Here is a 16,909-nt window from a genome sequence, read left to right on the forward strand (position 1 = left end):
AAACGTTAGAAAATAGATTTAGTATTGATGGCCGTACTCTAAGAATAATTTATATTTATTTTCAAAATCTTTTTTAAAAGGTCAAATACTTCAGGTAAAAGGTCCTTGAGTAAAAAGACTAGTTTTGAGGAAGCAGACAGATGTGTTCATGCAAGCCCCAGTGTCCCAGATGGACAACAGATTTCAGATACTGACAGCCCTGGACAAAGGCGACCACCATTTTGTGCAGCACACAAACACATGCAAGAGAATCCAAGGGTTTGGGCTCTTTTTGCACGGGGCTGCAATCGTATTATCAGGGCAGTACTTCTCCTGTAAAGTTAGGCTAGCCTTGAAACACACCCACCAGGGGCTGATCCACCATAAGGGCGGAGGAGCGTTGCCCCCTGCCAGCAGCAACTGCTGAAAATCATTTCACAAGGAAAGGATAATAAACTCCCCCCGTCCCCTACGCCACCTCACCCCACCCTAAGGAATCCACGCGAGCCGCGACCGACACTCACACCCTTACAAAATGATGTTCATTCAAAACCAATTTAAATTCAGCAAAGCAATACAGTCTTGGAAATTAGCAACATCTAACACAAATGAAAAGAGGTCATAATGATTTGTACACGCTGCCAACAAACCTATCCTCACACTGCCTTCCCTTTACGCTTAAGGAGTGCACGCTGCTACACCCCACAGCGCCACTCTCTGGGACTCGTTCACAACAGCAAAACAACACTACAAAAAAGACTCCAGCCAACATTCTTTCCTCTTGAAGACTGGGCAACTATCTGTTTGACCAGCTGGAGAACACCTTGGGGCATCGAGAAGAAGTAGAAAAGCGCTGGAGAAACACTAATACAACACATTGGCCTTCCATGCATATACTAGACATCTCTTTAGCATGGGTAAGCCGTTAGGCAATCCCCCCCCCAGAGGCAAAAAACATAAATAAATAAAAAGCTTAGAAAATCCAGAAAAGTACTCAGCTGAGAATCAAGTACCCTCATAGAAGCCCTTAAATGAGTATCCTTGCAGTGGTGCCTTAGCACATGGCCTTCTGAAGGTCACTTCTGGAAAGCCTTTCTACTACCAGTTTTCATTTGTCCTAAGTGCTCACCCCATCTAGTGCTGGAAGGTATGACTCCAGTTTCAAGACAATCAGTGGTTGTATGCAAATGTTTCTTGCTACATTCAGCACCAATGGAGACCATAAAATTCCCATCCTACAGCGACCTCAACCACATCCCATGAGTCTTAGGCAAGCAGCTTCAACTCCATCACCACTCACGGACTGACTGATTTTGGTGATGGGGAAACGGGTACTCCTTTGACATTGTACATCAAAGCTTCCAAAAACCAACAAAAAGAAAGTTTGGCACATTAGAAGAAAGACTTGAAAGTACCTAAACTTTTACACGTAACCATAATTTTTTTTTTTTAATCAATACAATCGTCTGGGACAACGGCCAAAGCCTTCCATCATAATCCCCTAAAAAGGATATTAAAAAAAATAAAAGCGGATTATTCTAACAAGATGTGCAAGGCTGCAGTAAGGAAAAATGCCGCCCAGCCACTTTAAAATGTGTTCTCCATTCGCTCCTATTGCTCAAGGAAATTAGCCAACGCTCCATTTTTCGGTCAAATAAAGTTACACCATAACAAATAATCTTCCATTAGCCAAAATCCATGAAATATATTGCAAACTGCAGCTTCCCCTGTATTATGGTGGGGAACCGTCTTGACTGCTGGCATTCAATATTTCATCATTATATTTGTGATCCAACTAAAGGTACATGTCTCATTCTCAACTCTGCTTTCTCAGGTCTCCCCTACGGCATTTGCAGGCTTGGGCCCCAGGATCAAAAGCCTGCACCTGGAGGGCAACAAGCTTCAGAACCTACCAGAAATGACCAAATTTACCGGCCTTGAGGTCATCAATCTAAGTGACAACCCCTTCCAGTGTGAGTGCCAGCTGCTGCCCCTCCGAAGGTGAGACCACTGATCTGCCAGCACCCTACCACATATCACCCACATCTGCTGCCATCTACTTATAATCTACCACATTTTGTCCAAGGTCACCCGTTATCAGTTTTGCTTCAACCAAATACTTACCCTCCCTTCTCTCTCTCCCCCGACCCCCAGGTGGATCGACAAACTGAACTTGAAAGTGGGAGCAACCTGTGGTTCCCCTCAGAAAGTGCGTGGCCGGAAGGTGAAAGACGTTCCCTTCAAGGGCTGTCCTGACTGGGGCATTGCATCACCGAAGACCACTGCGCAACCATTAGCAACACCGAAGTATACAGGTGGAAAAAACAAAATGGCAGTGAAGTCTAGCAAGAAGAAGCGATCACAGAAATCAAAGAGGCCTGTCGGAGGAAGGGGGAGCAAAGCAAACTAAAGGGGTACAGGCAGGAGGAAGGAGGTGGACTAATGGGGGACAACTGGGAACAGGTCCAACTGAGTTGGACAGCCAAGGAACTAGAAAGCAAGGCAATCAACAGTTGCAGCAAGACGGATAATGGGAGGCGAGAAGTTAGAGGACAAGCCCTGCTTCTGTGGTTATCAGATACGGCAAGAACAGTCTTAGAGACATCAGGGCGAACTAAGGGGACAATGACAACCAAGTAAGTGGTGTATCAAGGCCATTTAGAGGGAGGAGATAGTGACAGCAAAGCAGGATAAAATGTGTAACAAAAGGGAGGGGAGGAAGACTAAGAAGGCAATGGAGAAGGGGGGCTACGGTAAGTAAAGCTGGGAGAGGAAGGGAGCATGGGCATATTAGTGCCGGGTGGTTAGGATTTTACTAGAATGTAGGTGTTACAAAGGAAGCAGAATTGAGGGGGTGGGGTGGGGGGGGCAATTGTCTAAAGACAGAAGCGTAAGAGTCCTAGTGGGAAACAGGCCGATGAACTATGGGGACTTTCATAGTGTAGCAGAAGTTCCCCCCACTCTATGGAGTGTTTCATAGTGTGAAGTAATTTTCCTCCACTCCTGGTTATTGCAGTGTAAGTCAGTCCTGGAGGCTAAAGGAAGACTTGAATAAACACTTGGTGTCGTGGGAAGTTTTGACAATCTGAGAAATATACAGCAATTGAGAGCTAGGAGGAGGTAGGCTGTTTTACACTTGGTGCTTGTGAAAGTGGGGGAGAAGTAGCTAAAATGTGAGTTCTTGGAGACAGTGTAGGGAGATGTCAACTCAGGTGCCTAGGATAGGAACCTGTTAAGGAAAGTAGTAATCTAGGGAACCATTTTACTGGGGGGTCAATGTGGAAGGTGGTGGGGGGAGGGGTTACTGATTGTCTAAGCAATCTCTCCATTCTCAGCAAAGGCGGGCTGCCATGTTAATTGCTGCTCAGGTCCATTAGTCACAGAAGAGGTAGCAGCTGCAGATACACAGGTTTCATTTCCATTGAGGACCCCTCCTCCCCTCCTTGTTGCCCCCACAAACCTCGAAATCCTACTCTACTTTCAGTTTTTTCTAAAATGTAATTCACGTTTGTTACACAATAAACAAATATAGCTGTTTCATGGTTAATTTTGCCTGGTTTTGACCCAAACTTTGCCATAGTAGCACACAGTTTAACGAAGAAGGCACAACTCTAATTTTGGTTTTGGCACCTCATCTCTTCGCTCTTGCCAGGTCAACTCCACACCTTGGGAGGGGTGTCAGTAAGGCGTGTGCTGATTTAAATTTCCCTTGATCTAGCTATGATTTAAACTGAGCAAGGGTAAACCTGTCCTTGAGCTAGTAGGGCCAGATTATTGCTCTGTGCAAACAAAGATGGTTTAAGAAATAGCTTAAATTAAATCCCAGATGAAATGGGATGGTGGATACGTGCCAGTGGCTGTATGACATTACAACCAATTGCCAATTAACACGCATGCCTTTACCACATTTGTAAAAAAATTTTTTTAACAATACATGCCTTTAACCAAACAGGTAAGTATAATTAAGGTAATTGTGATATATGTATATGCTTGTGTGTAGGAAAGTGCAATTTTTTGACATGGTCACCCCTATTTAGTGCCTGGTATTTGATGCGATTTTGACAGAAGTGCACTGGGTTCCTGCTAACCAAGTCCCCAGTGCCAGATATCTTTACCTGAAACTGCAATTGTTCCCCGATTGGCATTACCTTTAGCACCCCTGTAAGTCCCTAGGAAATGGTACCCCTGGTACCTAGGGCATGGATACTAAGGAGGGGTTCTTAAGGGCTGCAGCATGTATTATGCCACACACTTTAAGAGACCCTTCACCCTATTCATGCAGACTGCCATTGCTGGCTGTGTGACCTGGTGCAGAAAAAGGGGAAAACGCAATATGGGAAATTTCTGTGTGCCATGCCTGCAGGCACTGCATGCAATATATGCAAGTCACCCCTAGAGCAGCCCTTACAGCCTTAAAGCAGGGTGCATTATAATACATGTGGTGACATATCTACATGAGCAAATATGCCTCTTTGATGTCTCAGTCAATTCTTAGATGTCACAAGTGAACAGGGAAGCCATCTGAAGGTATGGACAGGGCACAGGTCATAACGAGTTTCCCAGCTAAATAATGGCTTCATTGAAACCTATGTTTTTTGGTATCAAACATCTCATATTAATAAACCCACACTGATTCCAGTGATGGCTTTTATAATACATGCACCAAAAGGTACCCTAGAGGTACATCCTGAAACCTACTAGCCCTCTAGTGTGTTGGCTGACAGGTACAGTACAGCCTGCAACAACAGACAGGTTTCTGACACCCTGCAGGTAAAAGCCCACACTCTCCAGAGGAAGGTGTTCACATCTCCTTCAGCAGGATGGCTAGTGATTTAACATACCAAGGCCAGGGACTTAAAGTCCCTGCCGCCTCTGATATGCAACCCTGGCATCCTTCAGACCTACTGGATGTCATCTCATGCCATGAGGCCCAGGACAGGCTGTAAATTAGCTATCATAGGAGGCGTGGAAGTACACCGAGGTCAGACACACCCCGAAGGTGAGCTCCCTGACATGCTCCACTCTGGGAAAATTCTGCCATCTTGGTGATGGCAGAATTAAGAACTCTAAGACAGGGTTATGCCCACTCCCCACAGGAAGTGGTCATACAGAGTGTGGTGACCCCAAGGATAAGTAGCCCATTAACTACTACCCTTCACTCCCCGTAACGCCCCTAAATCTAGTATTTAAAGGAGCCCCTGACACCAGGAAAGTAGATTCTATCCACCTAAGGACACTGAAGAGCCACGAAAAAAAGCAAGAACTCAGGGGGAGCAACTAACTTGGAGCTTGCCAGCCTGCTGCTGTCCTTGACAGTTGCACCAAAGTCGACTCGTCCTGCAGTTTTCTACCTCCAAAAGCCCGAACTAGCAGCATTTCAAGGAACAACCAGCATCTCCTGTGGAGTAGCAGACCTACTCCCCTGCATCCTACAGGCAGCCAAGAAGAACAGTGAGAGCTCAGAACCGTTGAAAACTCGACACCAAAAAACACCACTGCACTCAAGCCCCCCAGCCTGAGTCGAAGTGGGCCAACGGTGCCAATGAGGTCCTGAGACCCTCCAGAACGGAACCCCACCTTGGGATTGGCCAGACTGGTCACCCAGTTGCTTCCTGCAGCCTTTTTTGAACAGGAACTGAGAACCGACTGAGAAATCTTGATGGCGTGACCCCCACCGGACAAAGCACCACAACACATGTGCACCTTCCTCTCCCTCCCCTCGAACCAGCTGAGTTGCTGTGGTCTGATGGTGGCCTTGTGTGCCCAAGACCCTTGCGACCTCAGCAACCCCTTTGGGTTCAGGGGGACTGTCCCTACCTGCAGCCTTTTTTCCCCAGGATTGCTTCCCATTGAAATCAACAGGGCACCCAATGCCAAAAAACACCTCTGCACCCAGAAGTCCCAGAGCTGACAAAGGTGGCCTGTTGGAACTGCCTTGGACCATGCCCCATACTTACCTTAACTTCAGAAGATTGGTCCTGTAAGTCGCTGCTAAATACCCATATGCATTATATGCGTCTTTCCCCATAGGATAACATTACAGCATTCGAGTCAATACAAGTGAATTTCCTGTATTCATCAAAACTGCTAAATGTGGTGTTAAAAATATATAAAAGTATGTTATTTTTCTAAATTGGTGTAGATCTCCTTATTGACTTGTGTGTATCGTTTATTGACTGTGTGTATGCAACAAATGTTTAACACTCCTCTCGGATAAGCCTAAAGCTGCTCAACCACACTACCCCAGAGAGAGCATCTTGGGATTGCTAGAGCAAGTCCCTGTTCACTTATAGGGGATATCTGGACTCTTTACAAAGCATACCTCTTTTTGGTATAGTATATTAAGAGCCAGAACCTATGTATTTACCTATAATTTTGTTCTACTTACCCAGTAGACATTTGTACGTGGCATGTAGTGCTGTAGATTCACATGCTTTGCACCAGTCTGCCTTCTAGTGTTGGGCTTTGAGTATTACAAGTTGTTTTTCTTCAAAGAAGGTTTTCAAGTCAAGGGATCGAGTGACTCCTCCACTGTAATACTGTGCATGGGCATGGAGTCCTTTGTTAGATTGTTTTTCCACAGGAGGGAGAAGTAAAGAATACATAAATGTATATGTAGATATATAGTAAAGAAAGGAGCTGTCCATGTAATGTATATACATATTTACAATTTATTGTACTACAACAGCTATAGGATCCTGGGGGGAGGAGGAAGGTCGCAAGTGAATCTGCAGCACTACATGCCACAAACAGATGTCTACTGGGTAAGTAACATTTTCTGTTCAATGGCATGTGTAGTTGTAGATACACATGCTTTGCATAGACTGTAAAGCAGTCCCCTACCAAAATAAGCAGTGGTTAGCCTGTAGGAGTTGGAGTAGTTTGAAATAGTGTTCTAAGCACTGCCTGTCCAACGTTTGCTTGTTGGCAAGATAACACATCCACACAGTAGTGTTTAGTAAATGTTTGTGGTGTAGACCATGTGGCAGCTTTACATATGTCTGCCATTGGTATATCCCCTCAAGAATGCCATTGAAGCTCCTTTTTTTCCTAGTGGAGAGTGCTTTAGGAGTTACTGGTAACTGTCTTTTAGCTTTAAGATAGCAAGTTTGAATACACTTCACTATCCATCTGGCTAATCCATTTTTGAAATAGGATTACCTTTGTGAGGTTCTGAAAATGCCACAAAGAGTTGTTTGGATTTTCTGAAATCTTTTGTTCTGTGTATATAGTACATGAGAGCTCTTTCAACATCAAGGATTTGAAGGACTCTTTCAGCAACTGAAAGTGGATGTGGAAAGAAGACTGGCAATTCCTCTGACTGATATGAAAAAGTGAAACTACATTTGGTAGGAATTTTGGTCTGAGAGTACCGTCTTTCTTTGGTACCAGGAAGTATAATGAATATAATCCAGACCCCTGTTGGGATATAGGTACTGTCTCGATGGCTCCTTTGAGTAGTAGTGATTGTACCTCCTGTTTTAATAGAGTGAGAAACTCCTGAGTAAGTCTGTGTGAACGAGGAGGAATGTTTGATGGAGTAGAGATAAGTTCTAGACAATAGCCATGTTGGATAATTGATAGAGCCCATTGATCTGTGGTGATGTTGTACCATTGTGGGTAGAAATTTACCAGTCTTCCTCCCACAGGAGATGTATGCGCAGTAGAGATTTCTAAGAAGTCACTGTTTTATTGAGGTAGGGGAACCGCAGATGATTTACCTCTTGCTCTATAACTCGATCCTTTGTAAGAGCCTCTGAATGAACCTCTGTTATAGAATTGTGGTCCTTGGCTTTGTTGTGAGGTGGATGGCTCTGTGGTTGATGGTTTGAAACCACCCCTAAATTGTGGCCTACAAAAAGTGCCGCTAGTGGATATGGCATATAATGCACCTATAGCTTTAGCTGTCTGAGTCCTTTTAAGGCTTGTCTATGGCAGTATCGACCTCTGGGCCAAATAAATGCTCCTTATCGAAGGGCATGTTTAATACAGCTTGCTGTATCTCAGACTTACATCCTGAAGCTCTCAGCCATGCATGTCTCCTGATGATGGTGCTGGTGTTGACTCCCCTTGCTGCTGTATCAGCTGCATCAGTAGCTCATCTAATTGCGTTGTGAGAAATAGCCTGTCCTTCTTCTGCTACTTGTTGCCCCCTTTTTTGATGTTCTGGTGGAAGATATTGTAGCAAATCTTCCATCTGATCCCAATGGGCCCTATCATACCTTGCTAGAAGAGCCTGGGAATTTGCAATCCTCCAGTGGTTAGCAGCTTGAGTAGCCACTCTTTTACCCGCTGCGTCAAATTTTCGACATTCTTTGTCTGGAGGAGGAGCATCTCCTGTAGACTGACTGTTGGCTCATTTTCTTGCTGCACTTACCACTATAGAATCAGGTGGTAATTGTGCCCTAATAAAAACTGGAACAAACAAACACAAATGATGGACAGAATGCAGAACCAATCAAACATTCACCCCCAATCACAGATCTGGGTTTAATCCATCAATTCTTTTGCTGACCATGCCACCTCAGTTTGGACCCAACCATATGCAAATCGGTCTTGACCCAGTTTCCCATGGGAACAGTCCAGCCTGAACTGCCAGGCCAGGTCTTCCCTGCACCAGAAACAAGCATCCGGGGACCGGTTTCAGGGTATCACCCTTCATCAGTCAGGCTAGCTTGAATCCAGTGGCATAGTGAGCCCGGGACCCACGTCTGGGCATACTCAGCGTACTTATGGCGACAAAAGCAAACAAACACAAATGATGGGCGGAATTCGGAACCAATCAAACATTCACCCCAGTCATAGATCTAAAAAACTGGATCAAAGGGTGCAGGTTTGTATTATTATTTTTTTAAATCAACCCTGGCTGTAATGATCCTTGCTTTTACGTTTTTTGGTTTTTTTTTTTTTTTAAATGTCTTCAGCATGTCTCCGCATTCCAGGAATCATAGGGAGGCACTGGTACTCTTTATGTGTAGATGTTAAAGTATTAAATAGAAAGCATCCTCAATGGGATCTGAATGTAATTGTACTTTATGATACGCAGCTGCCCTGGCTATTACTTGATTATAAGCAGTAGAATCTTCAGCAGGAGTTGGCCTTGCTAGGTATAAATCTAGGTCATTAGGGGGAAATGGGATCGGGGTCATATATATCCCATTGGTCTACCTCTTCTTGAGGACCACTTAAATCATCCCTATGTGGAGATGTGGATGATGCCTGTGGAGAGAACTGTGTTGAATATGTAGGTGAAGGTGGTGGTGGTAGGGTAAAGGGAGGGGAAGGAGAATGTGGTGGTGAAGGCTGAGGTTGTTCCGTAGCATTTTGTTTCGCCTTCTGTTTTAGGAGTTTGATAGGTGGAGGCACAGCGTCAAAAATCTCTTGAAATGTAAGTTTTCTGTTAATTGTTGGAGGAGGAGAAGCTCTGATCCTTCCGGTTTCCTTCTGTATGTGGAGTTTACGCTGTTTAGCGTCCAAAACCTCTAATATAGGTTGTATTTCAGATGATTCCTCATTATTTGTAGAATGTTTACTACTGGCAGTTATTGATTCTGAAGGTTTCGATATGGAACGCTTGACTCAGACCGAAAATGTCGGCTCCAAAAGTGCTGGTATTTTTTTTGGCTCCAATGTGGAAAAGTTTGTTTTTCGACTCAGTACCGAAACAGATGTAGCAAGCTGTTTGGTATATGCCCAATGCACTTTGGTCTTTTGTTTGGGTGCCGAACCCGAAGGTTGGTCATCTGAAGGTATTTTTCGGGTCCGATCATGGCCCGAAGACCAATGCAGAAGTCTTTTTAATTGTCTTTGTTTGGTGTGATGGGGCTGATGTACTCACGTACTACGCTGGTGGGATGGATTGACTGTCAACATCAGAATCTCAATCCAAATCTGAATCTTCAATGGAGACGGCTAAGCGTTGTTCCACCTCTTCTTATGCGTGTTCTCCAAAAATGTTGGATGTGTGTTCTGACAACTTGAACGCCATCTCTATTCAATGCGCTCTTCGGTCCCGGAGAGTCTTTTTGGATTGAAACAATCTACAAGCATTGCAGGTCTCTTCTCTGTGTTCCAGAGACAGGAACAGATTGCACACCAAATGCTGATTGGTGTAGAGAAATTTGGCGTGACACCGAGGACAGAACCGAAACGGAGTCCATTCCAGCAGCCTAACATTGTTTGACCACAATGTGTCAAAGTAGGCCCAAGAACGGTGAGGTCGCCCCTAAGGGCGTAAAATCAACCCCGACGATCGAAATCGTATCAAATATAAGAGTGGAAAACACAATAGAAATTATACTGATGTTTATTGAAAGTTAGAATAAAGTTCAGAAGATACTGAACTGAGATGTACCAGAGCGAGAGGAAACACGTCCGAACCAGACAGCGGAGAGAAAACGATCTAACAAAGGACTTGATGCCCATGCACAGTATTATCGAGAGGAGCAGTCAATCCCGTGACTTGAAAACCTTCTTTGAAGAAGAACAACTTGTAACAATCCGAGCTCAACACTAGATTGCGGACTTATGCGAAGCATGTGTATCTACAGCTACACATGCCATCGAACACACACACATATATATAAAAAAATAAAGGACGAAAAAGAGTCCAGCTGGACTCGAACCCAGAGTGCTCAGTGTGAAGGTCTCAATCTTCACACTTAGCTATTGCTTGCTTTAAACAAAAAAAAATTGTTTAGCCCTTTATGGGCTATCTGCGACCTCGGGGTCCCTACATATTTATTTATGCCCCCCACTTCCTCTGGGATCACCACCTCCCAGGTGCAAATAGTTAAGAAAAGAAAGGGGGCCCCTTTGGGACCCCCAAGCCCTGGGGATCACCACCTCCCCAGGGCTTCTAAAACATTGAAGGAGGCACGAGTTACAGTTACCTTAGGGCAAGAGTTATAGTTGCTTGAAATAACTATAACAGTTAAATTTCTATGGTTTTGTGAGTGTAAATTCAGAACCTAACTATAACGTCCCTGTAACCTTTGTTTTTTTCAGTGAATTTATATTTAAAAAAAAAAAGTTTTTTTAACATAGCAGGGGGAGTGGAGTTAGTTGCAGGGCCTGGCTTTAGCCAGGCCCTGCAACGAAGCCCCCGCATGCATCCAGCTCCATGCTGCGCACGACCTTCCGCCAGGCCCTGCAGCCAACCCTCCATAAGTATCTAACTCCACTCCAAACATGGCCTTCAGCTGTGCGCGCCAGGGGCTGCCCTAGGCATCCAAATACGCACAGCCTTTGGCCATGCGAGGTGGTTGACTGTAGGGCCTGTACCCTCCCCACCCGAGGGGCTATTGATGTTTCATTTCTGTGAAATGAGAATTGGTGCCGGAATGCATTGCTACCTGCTTATTTATCCATGTGGCAACAGTTTCGCGCAAAATGTTTACCAAAGTGGAGTACCTTCCACTGGCTAATTAGTAAGTGCTACCTCGCTGCATAAATGTATAGTGCATATTCCACACAACAGCTGCGTTAGGGGCCCGAGAAAATGTCTCCAGTGACATTATGCATCTGTAATTTTGGCAATGTGATTGTTCCTTAAGTGTCTTCCTACAGAAATCTGTAATAACATGAATCCTTATGTAGAGAAGACGACGTGACTACAAAGCGTTGAATCTCCACCAAATAAGGGTACTTTCTCTTAATTATATGTAGTGAGTACTTCTTTGTTTGGTGAGACATGCTCATATTCCTCTGCATTAAAAATGCATCTCCAAAATCGGCAGGAAATATGCTGAGGGGACCTTTTTGCAAGCTGTCCATCATCTTGGAAAAAGGCGAGAAGAACTTGCATACCACTAACATATGTGACTGGGACGTCCCTGCCAGCTCCCTGCCTCCAGCGGGAGCCGGCTTTGCTACCACACGCAGGGAACAGCTAAAAATGCTGCTCCCTGCATGTGAGACCAATCCTTTCATCTGTTTTCATGCCCACTTGACAGCAGGCAGAAAACAAGATAAGTCCATCCCCAGCGAGCAGGAGCAGTTTTCATGCTCCCACCCACCAGGAGCGGACTTACAATTTGCTCTCACTTGGCGGGAGCTGTCAAAGCACCCACCTAGCAAAAGCAAACTGCTACCTCCAGAAGGTGGACACCTCGGGAAATAGGGAGCCGGCCCTGCAAGGTGGTGGTCCCCAGCGCCATTAGTGGCTCCAGGATGGTGACCTGAAGCCCCCCTCCCTTTACTTGCACAGGGCAGGCCCTGAGGAGGTGAAGGGCCCAGGGGCCGTAGATGGCCTGGGAAGAGGGGGGTGTGCCCCCCCCCCCCAGTATATTGCCCATATCCCAGGGAGGTGGTGGTCCCCCGGACCGAATAAGGCCCCGGAAGGAGGCTGTGCGGCCTCCCCCATGTTGGCAACTTGTGTGCGCCAAGTAGGTAGCCGTCCCTGGGGCAATTTCCCAGTAATTAGGGCTCCGTGCAGCATCCCCTCTATTATATATAAGCCTAGTCCCAGGAAGGTGATGGTATCGGCTCCTTTAAAGGGCTACGGAGGGGGAGGAGGGGGACTGTGCCCTCCTCGGGATGTGGCAGTTCCTTGGGCCCAGAATGCCCTTGGTGGAGGTGGTGTATGTGTGTGTATGTGTGTGTGTGTAGGTGTGTGTGGGGGGTGCATGTGGCCCCCTCCCAAATTGTAATTATTTTATATGCCTCTGGGACCTGGCTCCCCTGGGGGATGAAAAAAAGCAAGAGCAGGAACCTGTGCTTGATTTTTTTCCATTTTCACCAGCTGCACTGATGCACCGCGGTCTCTGAAAAAAATGCTTTTTTGCCCAGAGGGGGACCCCAGCACCAGCAGGCCTAGGGAAGGGAGGGGGGGGACAGGGTATTCCTACCATGCTCCTTTTTTTTCTTTCTTTTTTTTTTTTTTACACTTCATTTTTGGGACTCGGCTGAGTCTGAGGCCCAAAATGGTGAAATACGTCAAAGTTATTGGCAAAACAAACAAAAAAATATTTTCTTATAGAAACTAGGTCTTAAATATAACTACTAGTGGTAATCACCAGTAAGTAATATACAAACTTACATATACACATACATAAACATTTATACTTACCTAAAATAGACTTTCCATTCGTGGTAAAGGCACATGTGTGGTAAAATTTGCATGGTAAAAAAATGAGTGGTAAAGGCACTGCATACTAATTACCATGATGTAAAGGCTGTTTCCCCGTGCCAGTCCACAATTTAACCATACATGGTTCCAGCAGGATGAGAAAGTATTTCAATTGACTTTTTTCACCATTTGCGAACCCAGCAGCCTGCTGTGCGTGTACTCTCCACATGTGAGGAAGGGTCCTGAATAGGCTGCTCTAGTTCTCCACTGGTGTTATGAGGCACACTGTAATAAATCCTACCCATGAGGTCCTCTCCACACCTTCTGACTTTCTGGATCAAAAGTCAAACTTTCTTTCTGGACCAAAAGTAAAACTCTGTGACACTAGAAACGTGTGACCTGTATATAATCAATAATTAAAGTATACAACAAAGTCTAATCAACAATGAAGTTCTTCCCCTGGCTCAGTTATACTACTAAAGGAAATAGGTTTTGACCGGCTTGCTAGTCCGCAGACAGGATAAGCAGTCCGTGGGTAGGTAAGCTGAAACAAACGGTTTGCTTTCTAATGCAGATAGTTAGAAGTCTGTGGATTCGGTTTACGCTTCTCAAACCTGGGTTAGGGGGGTGGGAGGAGGGAGAAATCAAAGGAGGCTGGGGTAGGGTCTCAGCAGGACCATGGTGCGTTAAGATAAGGAAACAGCTATACATAAGAGAAGCCTGTACAGTCAACAGAAGAGGAGACAGGGTGAAAGTTCAAAACCAATTCGGGATGGACACGTGGTCTCATTTAGTTTTGTTTAAGAAGTACCCTCTATGTATGTATGTATGTATGTAGATATATTTATAAAGCGCATTCCGGCTCACAAAGAGCACTGAAGCGCTAACATAGGTAAAAAACGTCACTACACTCAGAGAAAACCAAACCCATAGAGAAATAACAAAAAATTAGTTAGGAAAGAGCCAGGTTGTAATCAACTTCCTAAACCGTAAATAACATGTTTCTGCCCTGATATTGAGAGGGAGGGAATTCCAGCACTTGGTAGCAGCCACAGTAAAGGCTTTATCACCCCACTTCGCTCTATGAGTGCGGGGAACATGAATATAGCAGGCTGATAATGATCTAAGATGCATCTTTGGTTTGTACCAGCCTAATTTAGCAGACAGATATTTAGAGCCTTGGCCATGCACGGCTTTAAAAGACAAGCAGAGGGATTTAAAAGTAACCTGCTGAGCCACTGGAAGCCAGTGCAGTTGTCTGAGACTACTTCTCACAGAGGTCCAACATGAAAGATTAAGAACTGCTCTGGCAGCTGAATTCTGAACCAGCTGTAGCCTGTTAAGAAGGCCTTTGTCTAAATTGAGAAACAAAGCATTACAGTAATCCATTTTAGATATTACCAAGGCTAGAGTGGCGACAACTCTCCATTTGTGCTGAAGAAAAGGAAAGACTTTCCTTAACATTTTAATCAGCCATATACCAATTTTAACCATATGATTGACCTGATATTTGAAGGATAGTTGATTGTCAAACATAACACTCACATTTTTGCTAACATTAGAAGGGGTAGGAAGAGAACCACAGTCTAATGGCCACCAGCGTGGATTCCAATATTTAACACCAGTTCCGAAACAGAGAATTTCAGTCTTCGAAGCATTCAATTTCAGCTAATTAGATCCCATCCAACTTCCTTCATACAAAGGTTAAAACGGTCTGCCACCTCCTCCCAGTTTTTATTAACAGGGATAATAAGTTGAGTTTCGTCTGCATATGAAGTGGAGATAAAGCCAAAAGAACGAACCAAATTGGCTAGCGGGGGAACATAAATGTTAAAAAAAAGTAGTGCTTAATGAGGAACCCTGTGGAGTCCCACAAAGAAGAAGGTAAGGTGTGGAATCGAAGTTACCACATCTGACCGTAGTCCATCTGTTAGTTAGAAAAGATTCTAGTAATTTCAAGGCCCTATCTCTAACACCTGCTTGATAGAGAAGGGCTATCAGAATCTGGGAAGAAATAGTATCAAAGGCTGCAGATAAATCTAACAGGACTAGGATGGCACTGTGTCCCTCATCCACAAGTCTACGAATAGAATCAGTGGAGGCGATAAGGGCCGTTTCAGTACTATGAGCTTTCCTGAAGCCATGCTGCGAAGGATCTAAAACTTCCACTTCCCCCAGAAAATCCACTAGTGCCTTATTCATGATTTTCTCTAAGATCTTGGCAAAGAAAGGAAGGAGCGCAATTGGCCGTAAATTATCAAGGTACTGCACGTCTCCAAGTGGTTTCTTCTTTACAGGGACTACTAAGGTCTCCTTCCATCTAGAAGGAAAACATCCAGATTTAAGAATTTGCTGAAAACTCGGAATGAGAATCCAAGCTATATAGTCAGGGATCATATGAATCACTGAAGGTGGACAAGGATCTAACGGTGAGGCGGACTTCATATTCAAAATTAGTTTACTAAGATCGTCATGAGACGGGTAAGGAAAATCAGACAAAGTTACTTCGCTAGCTAACGAGTCGGGAGAAATACAGGGCATTAACTCCCCACTGACATCAAGAGGGGCAAAGTTAGCATAAGAGCAAAGGATCTTGTTTTCAAAATTCTTTGTAACCTTGTCACAGTACTCTTGTGTATTTACTAAATCAGGTGGCTTAGAAGGGGTGGATAATTCCTTGATCACGTTAAATAGCTCTCTCTGGACATTCAAAGCCTCCTGGACCTTAACCGTATAAAAGGCCGACTTGGCCTTAAAACGAGCCGCTCTATACATTTTAAAGGTAGACTTGAGTAGCTCCCTTTCCTCAGTGCCAGGATTTAATTTCCACCGTCTCTCCAATTGATGGCATTTCCTTTGGAGAGCCTTCAATTCACTAGTGAACCGTGGTTGGTTCAGCTTATTCCTATTAGTGGGCTTAAGAATCTTAGGAGGTGCCAATTGAGACATAACAGTCTCCAGGCCCTGATAAAGGCCATCAAGAGGGGGCAGAGAGAACTTGTTGTCCTCTACCAGGGTCTTTTCTAGAGCTGGTATCAGTTCTACTTGTTTAATTTGTTTCCATGGTCTAAATACTTGATTCTCCTTATTACAAGGGGAGGGGCGAGTACACTTCAATTCCGTTTTAAATAGCAGGAGATGATGGTTGGTCCAACTTAACAGAGAATTAGTTAGCTCCATACCCAAATCAGTACGCGCAAAGATCCCATCCAGTATGTGACCAGCTAAGTGCGTGGCCATAGAGACTTTAAGGGTCCAGTCTAAGGCTAACATCAACTCCAAAAATTTGTGGACCATAGAATTAGAGGATTCATCAAAATGAGTATTTAAGTCTCCTAAAATAATAGCCTTAGGAGACATAATCATAGGTTCCAACAGGGACACCCAAGATTGAAGAAAATTCCCAAAAGAGCCAGGAGGTCTATAGATCAGTAACCCCTCGAGAAACACCTGGTGATTCTGTGAAATCTTGAACACCATTGCTTCGCAAATTTCTGAAGAGGAGTTCGTCCAATTGCATGAGAACGTAGATCTACAAATAATGGCCAGTCCACCACCTCGAACCAAAGGTCTGTCCAATCTATAATACGTATACCCTGGCAGAGTTGCCTCAATAAAGTCTGGATCAGATTCTACCTTACCCCAAGTTTCTGTTAGGAAAAGACAGTCAATATGCCATACTTCACGCATCTCTCTAATTTCTAGCTTGTGTTTGGGGAGAGACCGAACATTGACTAAAGCCTGACAAATCGGCTTATTTACATTCCCTACCTTTGTTTTATGGTTGTGTTCCATTCTGGCTTCCCTCAACGTCAGAGGAGCACATAGTTGCCAATTACATACCTCACATCTCCAATCAGA

At 44.6% G+C, this 16,909-nt stretch overlaps 1 protein-coding gene across 3 annotated transcripts in view; it reads left to right on the forward strand.

Annotated features, from left to right (window-relative positions):
• Positions 1–3,526, forward strand: part of CHADL (chondroadherin like) — a 41,720-nt gene extending 38,194 nt beyond the window's left edge. For all 3 annotated transcript variants that reach the window (XM_069231127.1, XM_069231126.1, XM_069231128.1), the window contains exons 4-5: positions 1,814–1,980; positions 2,134–3,526. In XM_069231127.1, the coding sequence (XP_069087228.1) occupies positions 1,814–1,980; positions 2,134–2,389 (423 nt within the window). In that variant the 3' untranslated portion in view covers positions 2,390–3,526. The remainder of the gene's footprint in view (positions 1–1,813; positions 1,981–2,133) is intronic.
• Positions 3,527–16,909: the final 13,383 nt, after the last annotated feature.

The sequence above is a fragment of the Pleurodeles waltl genome, chromosome 4_2 (genome assembly GCF_031143425.1).
Source record: "Pleurodeles waltl isolate 20211129_DDA chromosome 4_2, aPleWal1.hap1.20221129, whole genome shotgun sequence".
In the NCBI taxonomy this organism is placed as follows: Eukaryota; Metazoa; Chordata; class Amphibia; order Caudata; family Salamandridae; genus Pleurodeles; species Pleurodeles waltl.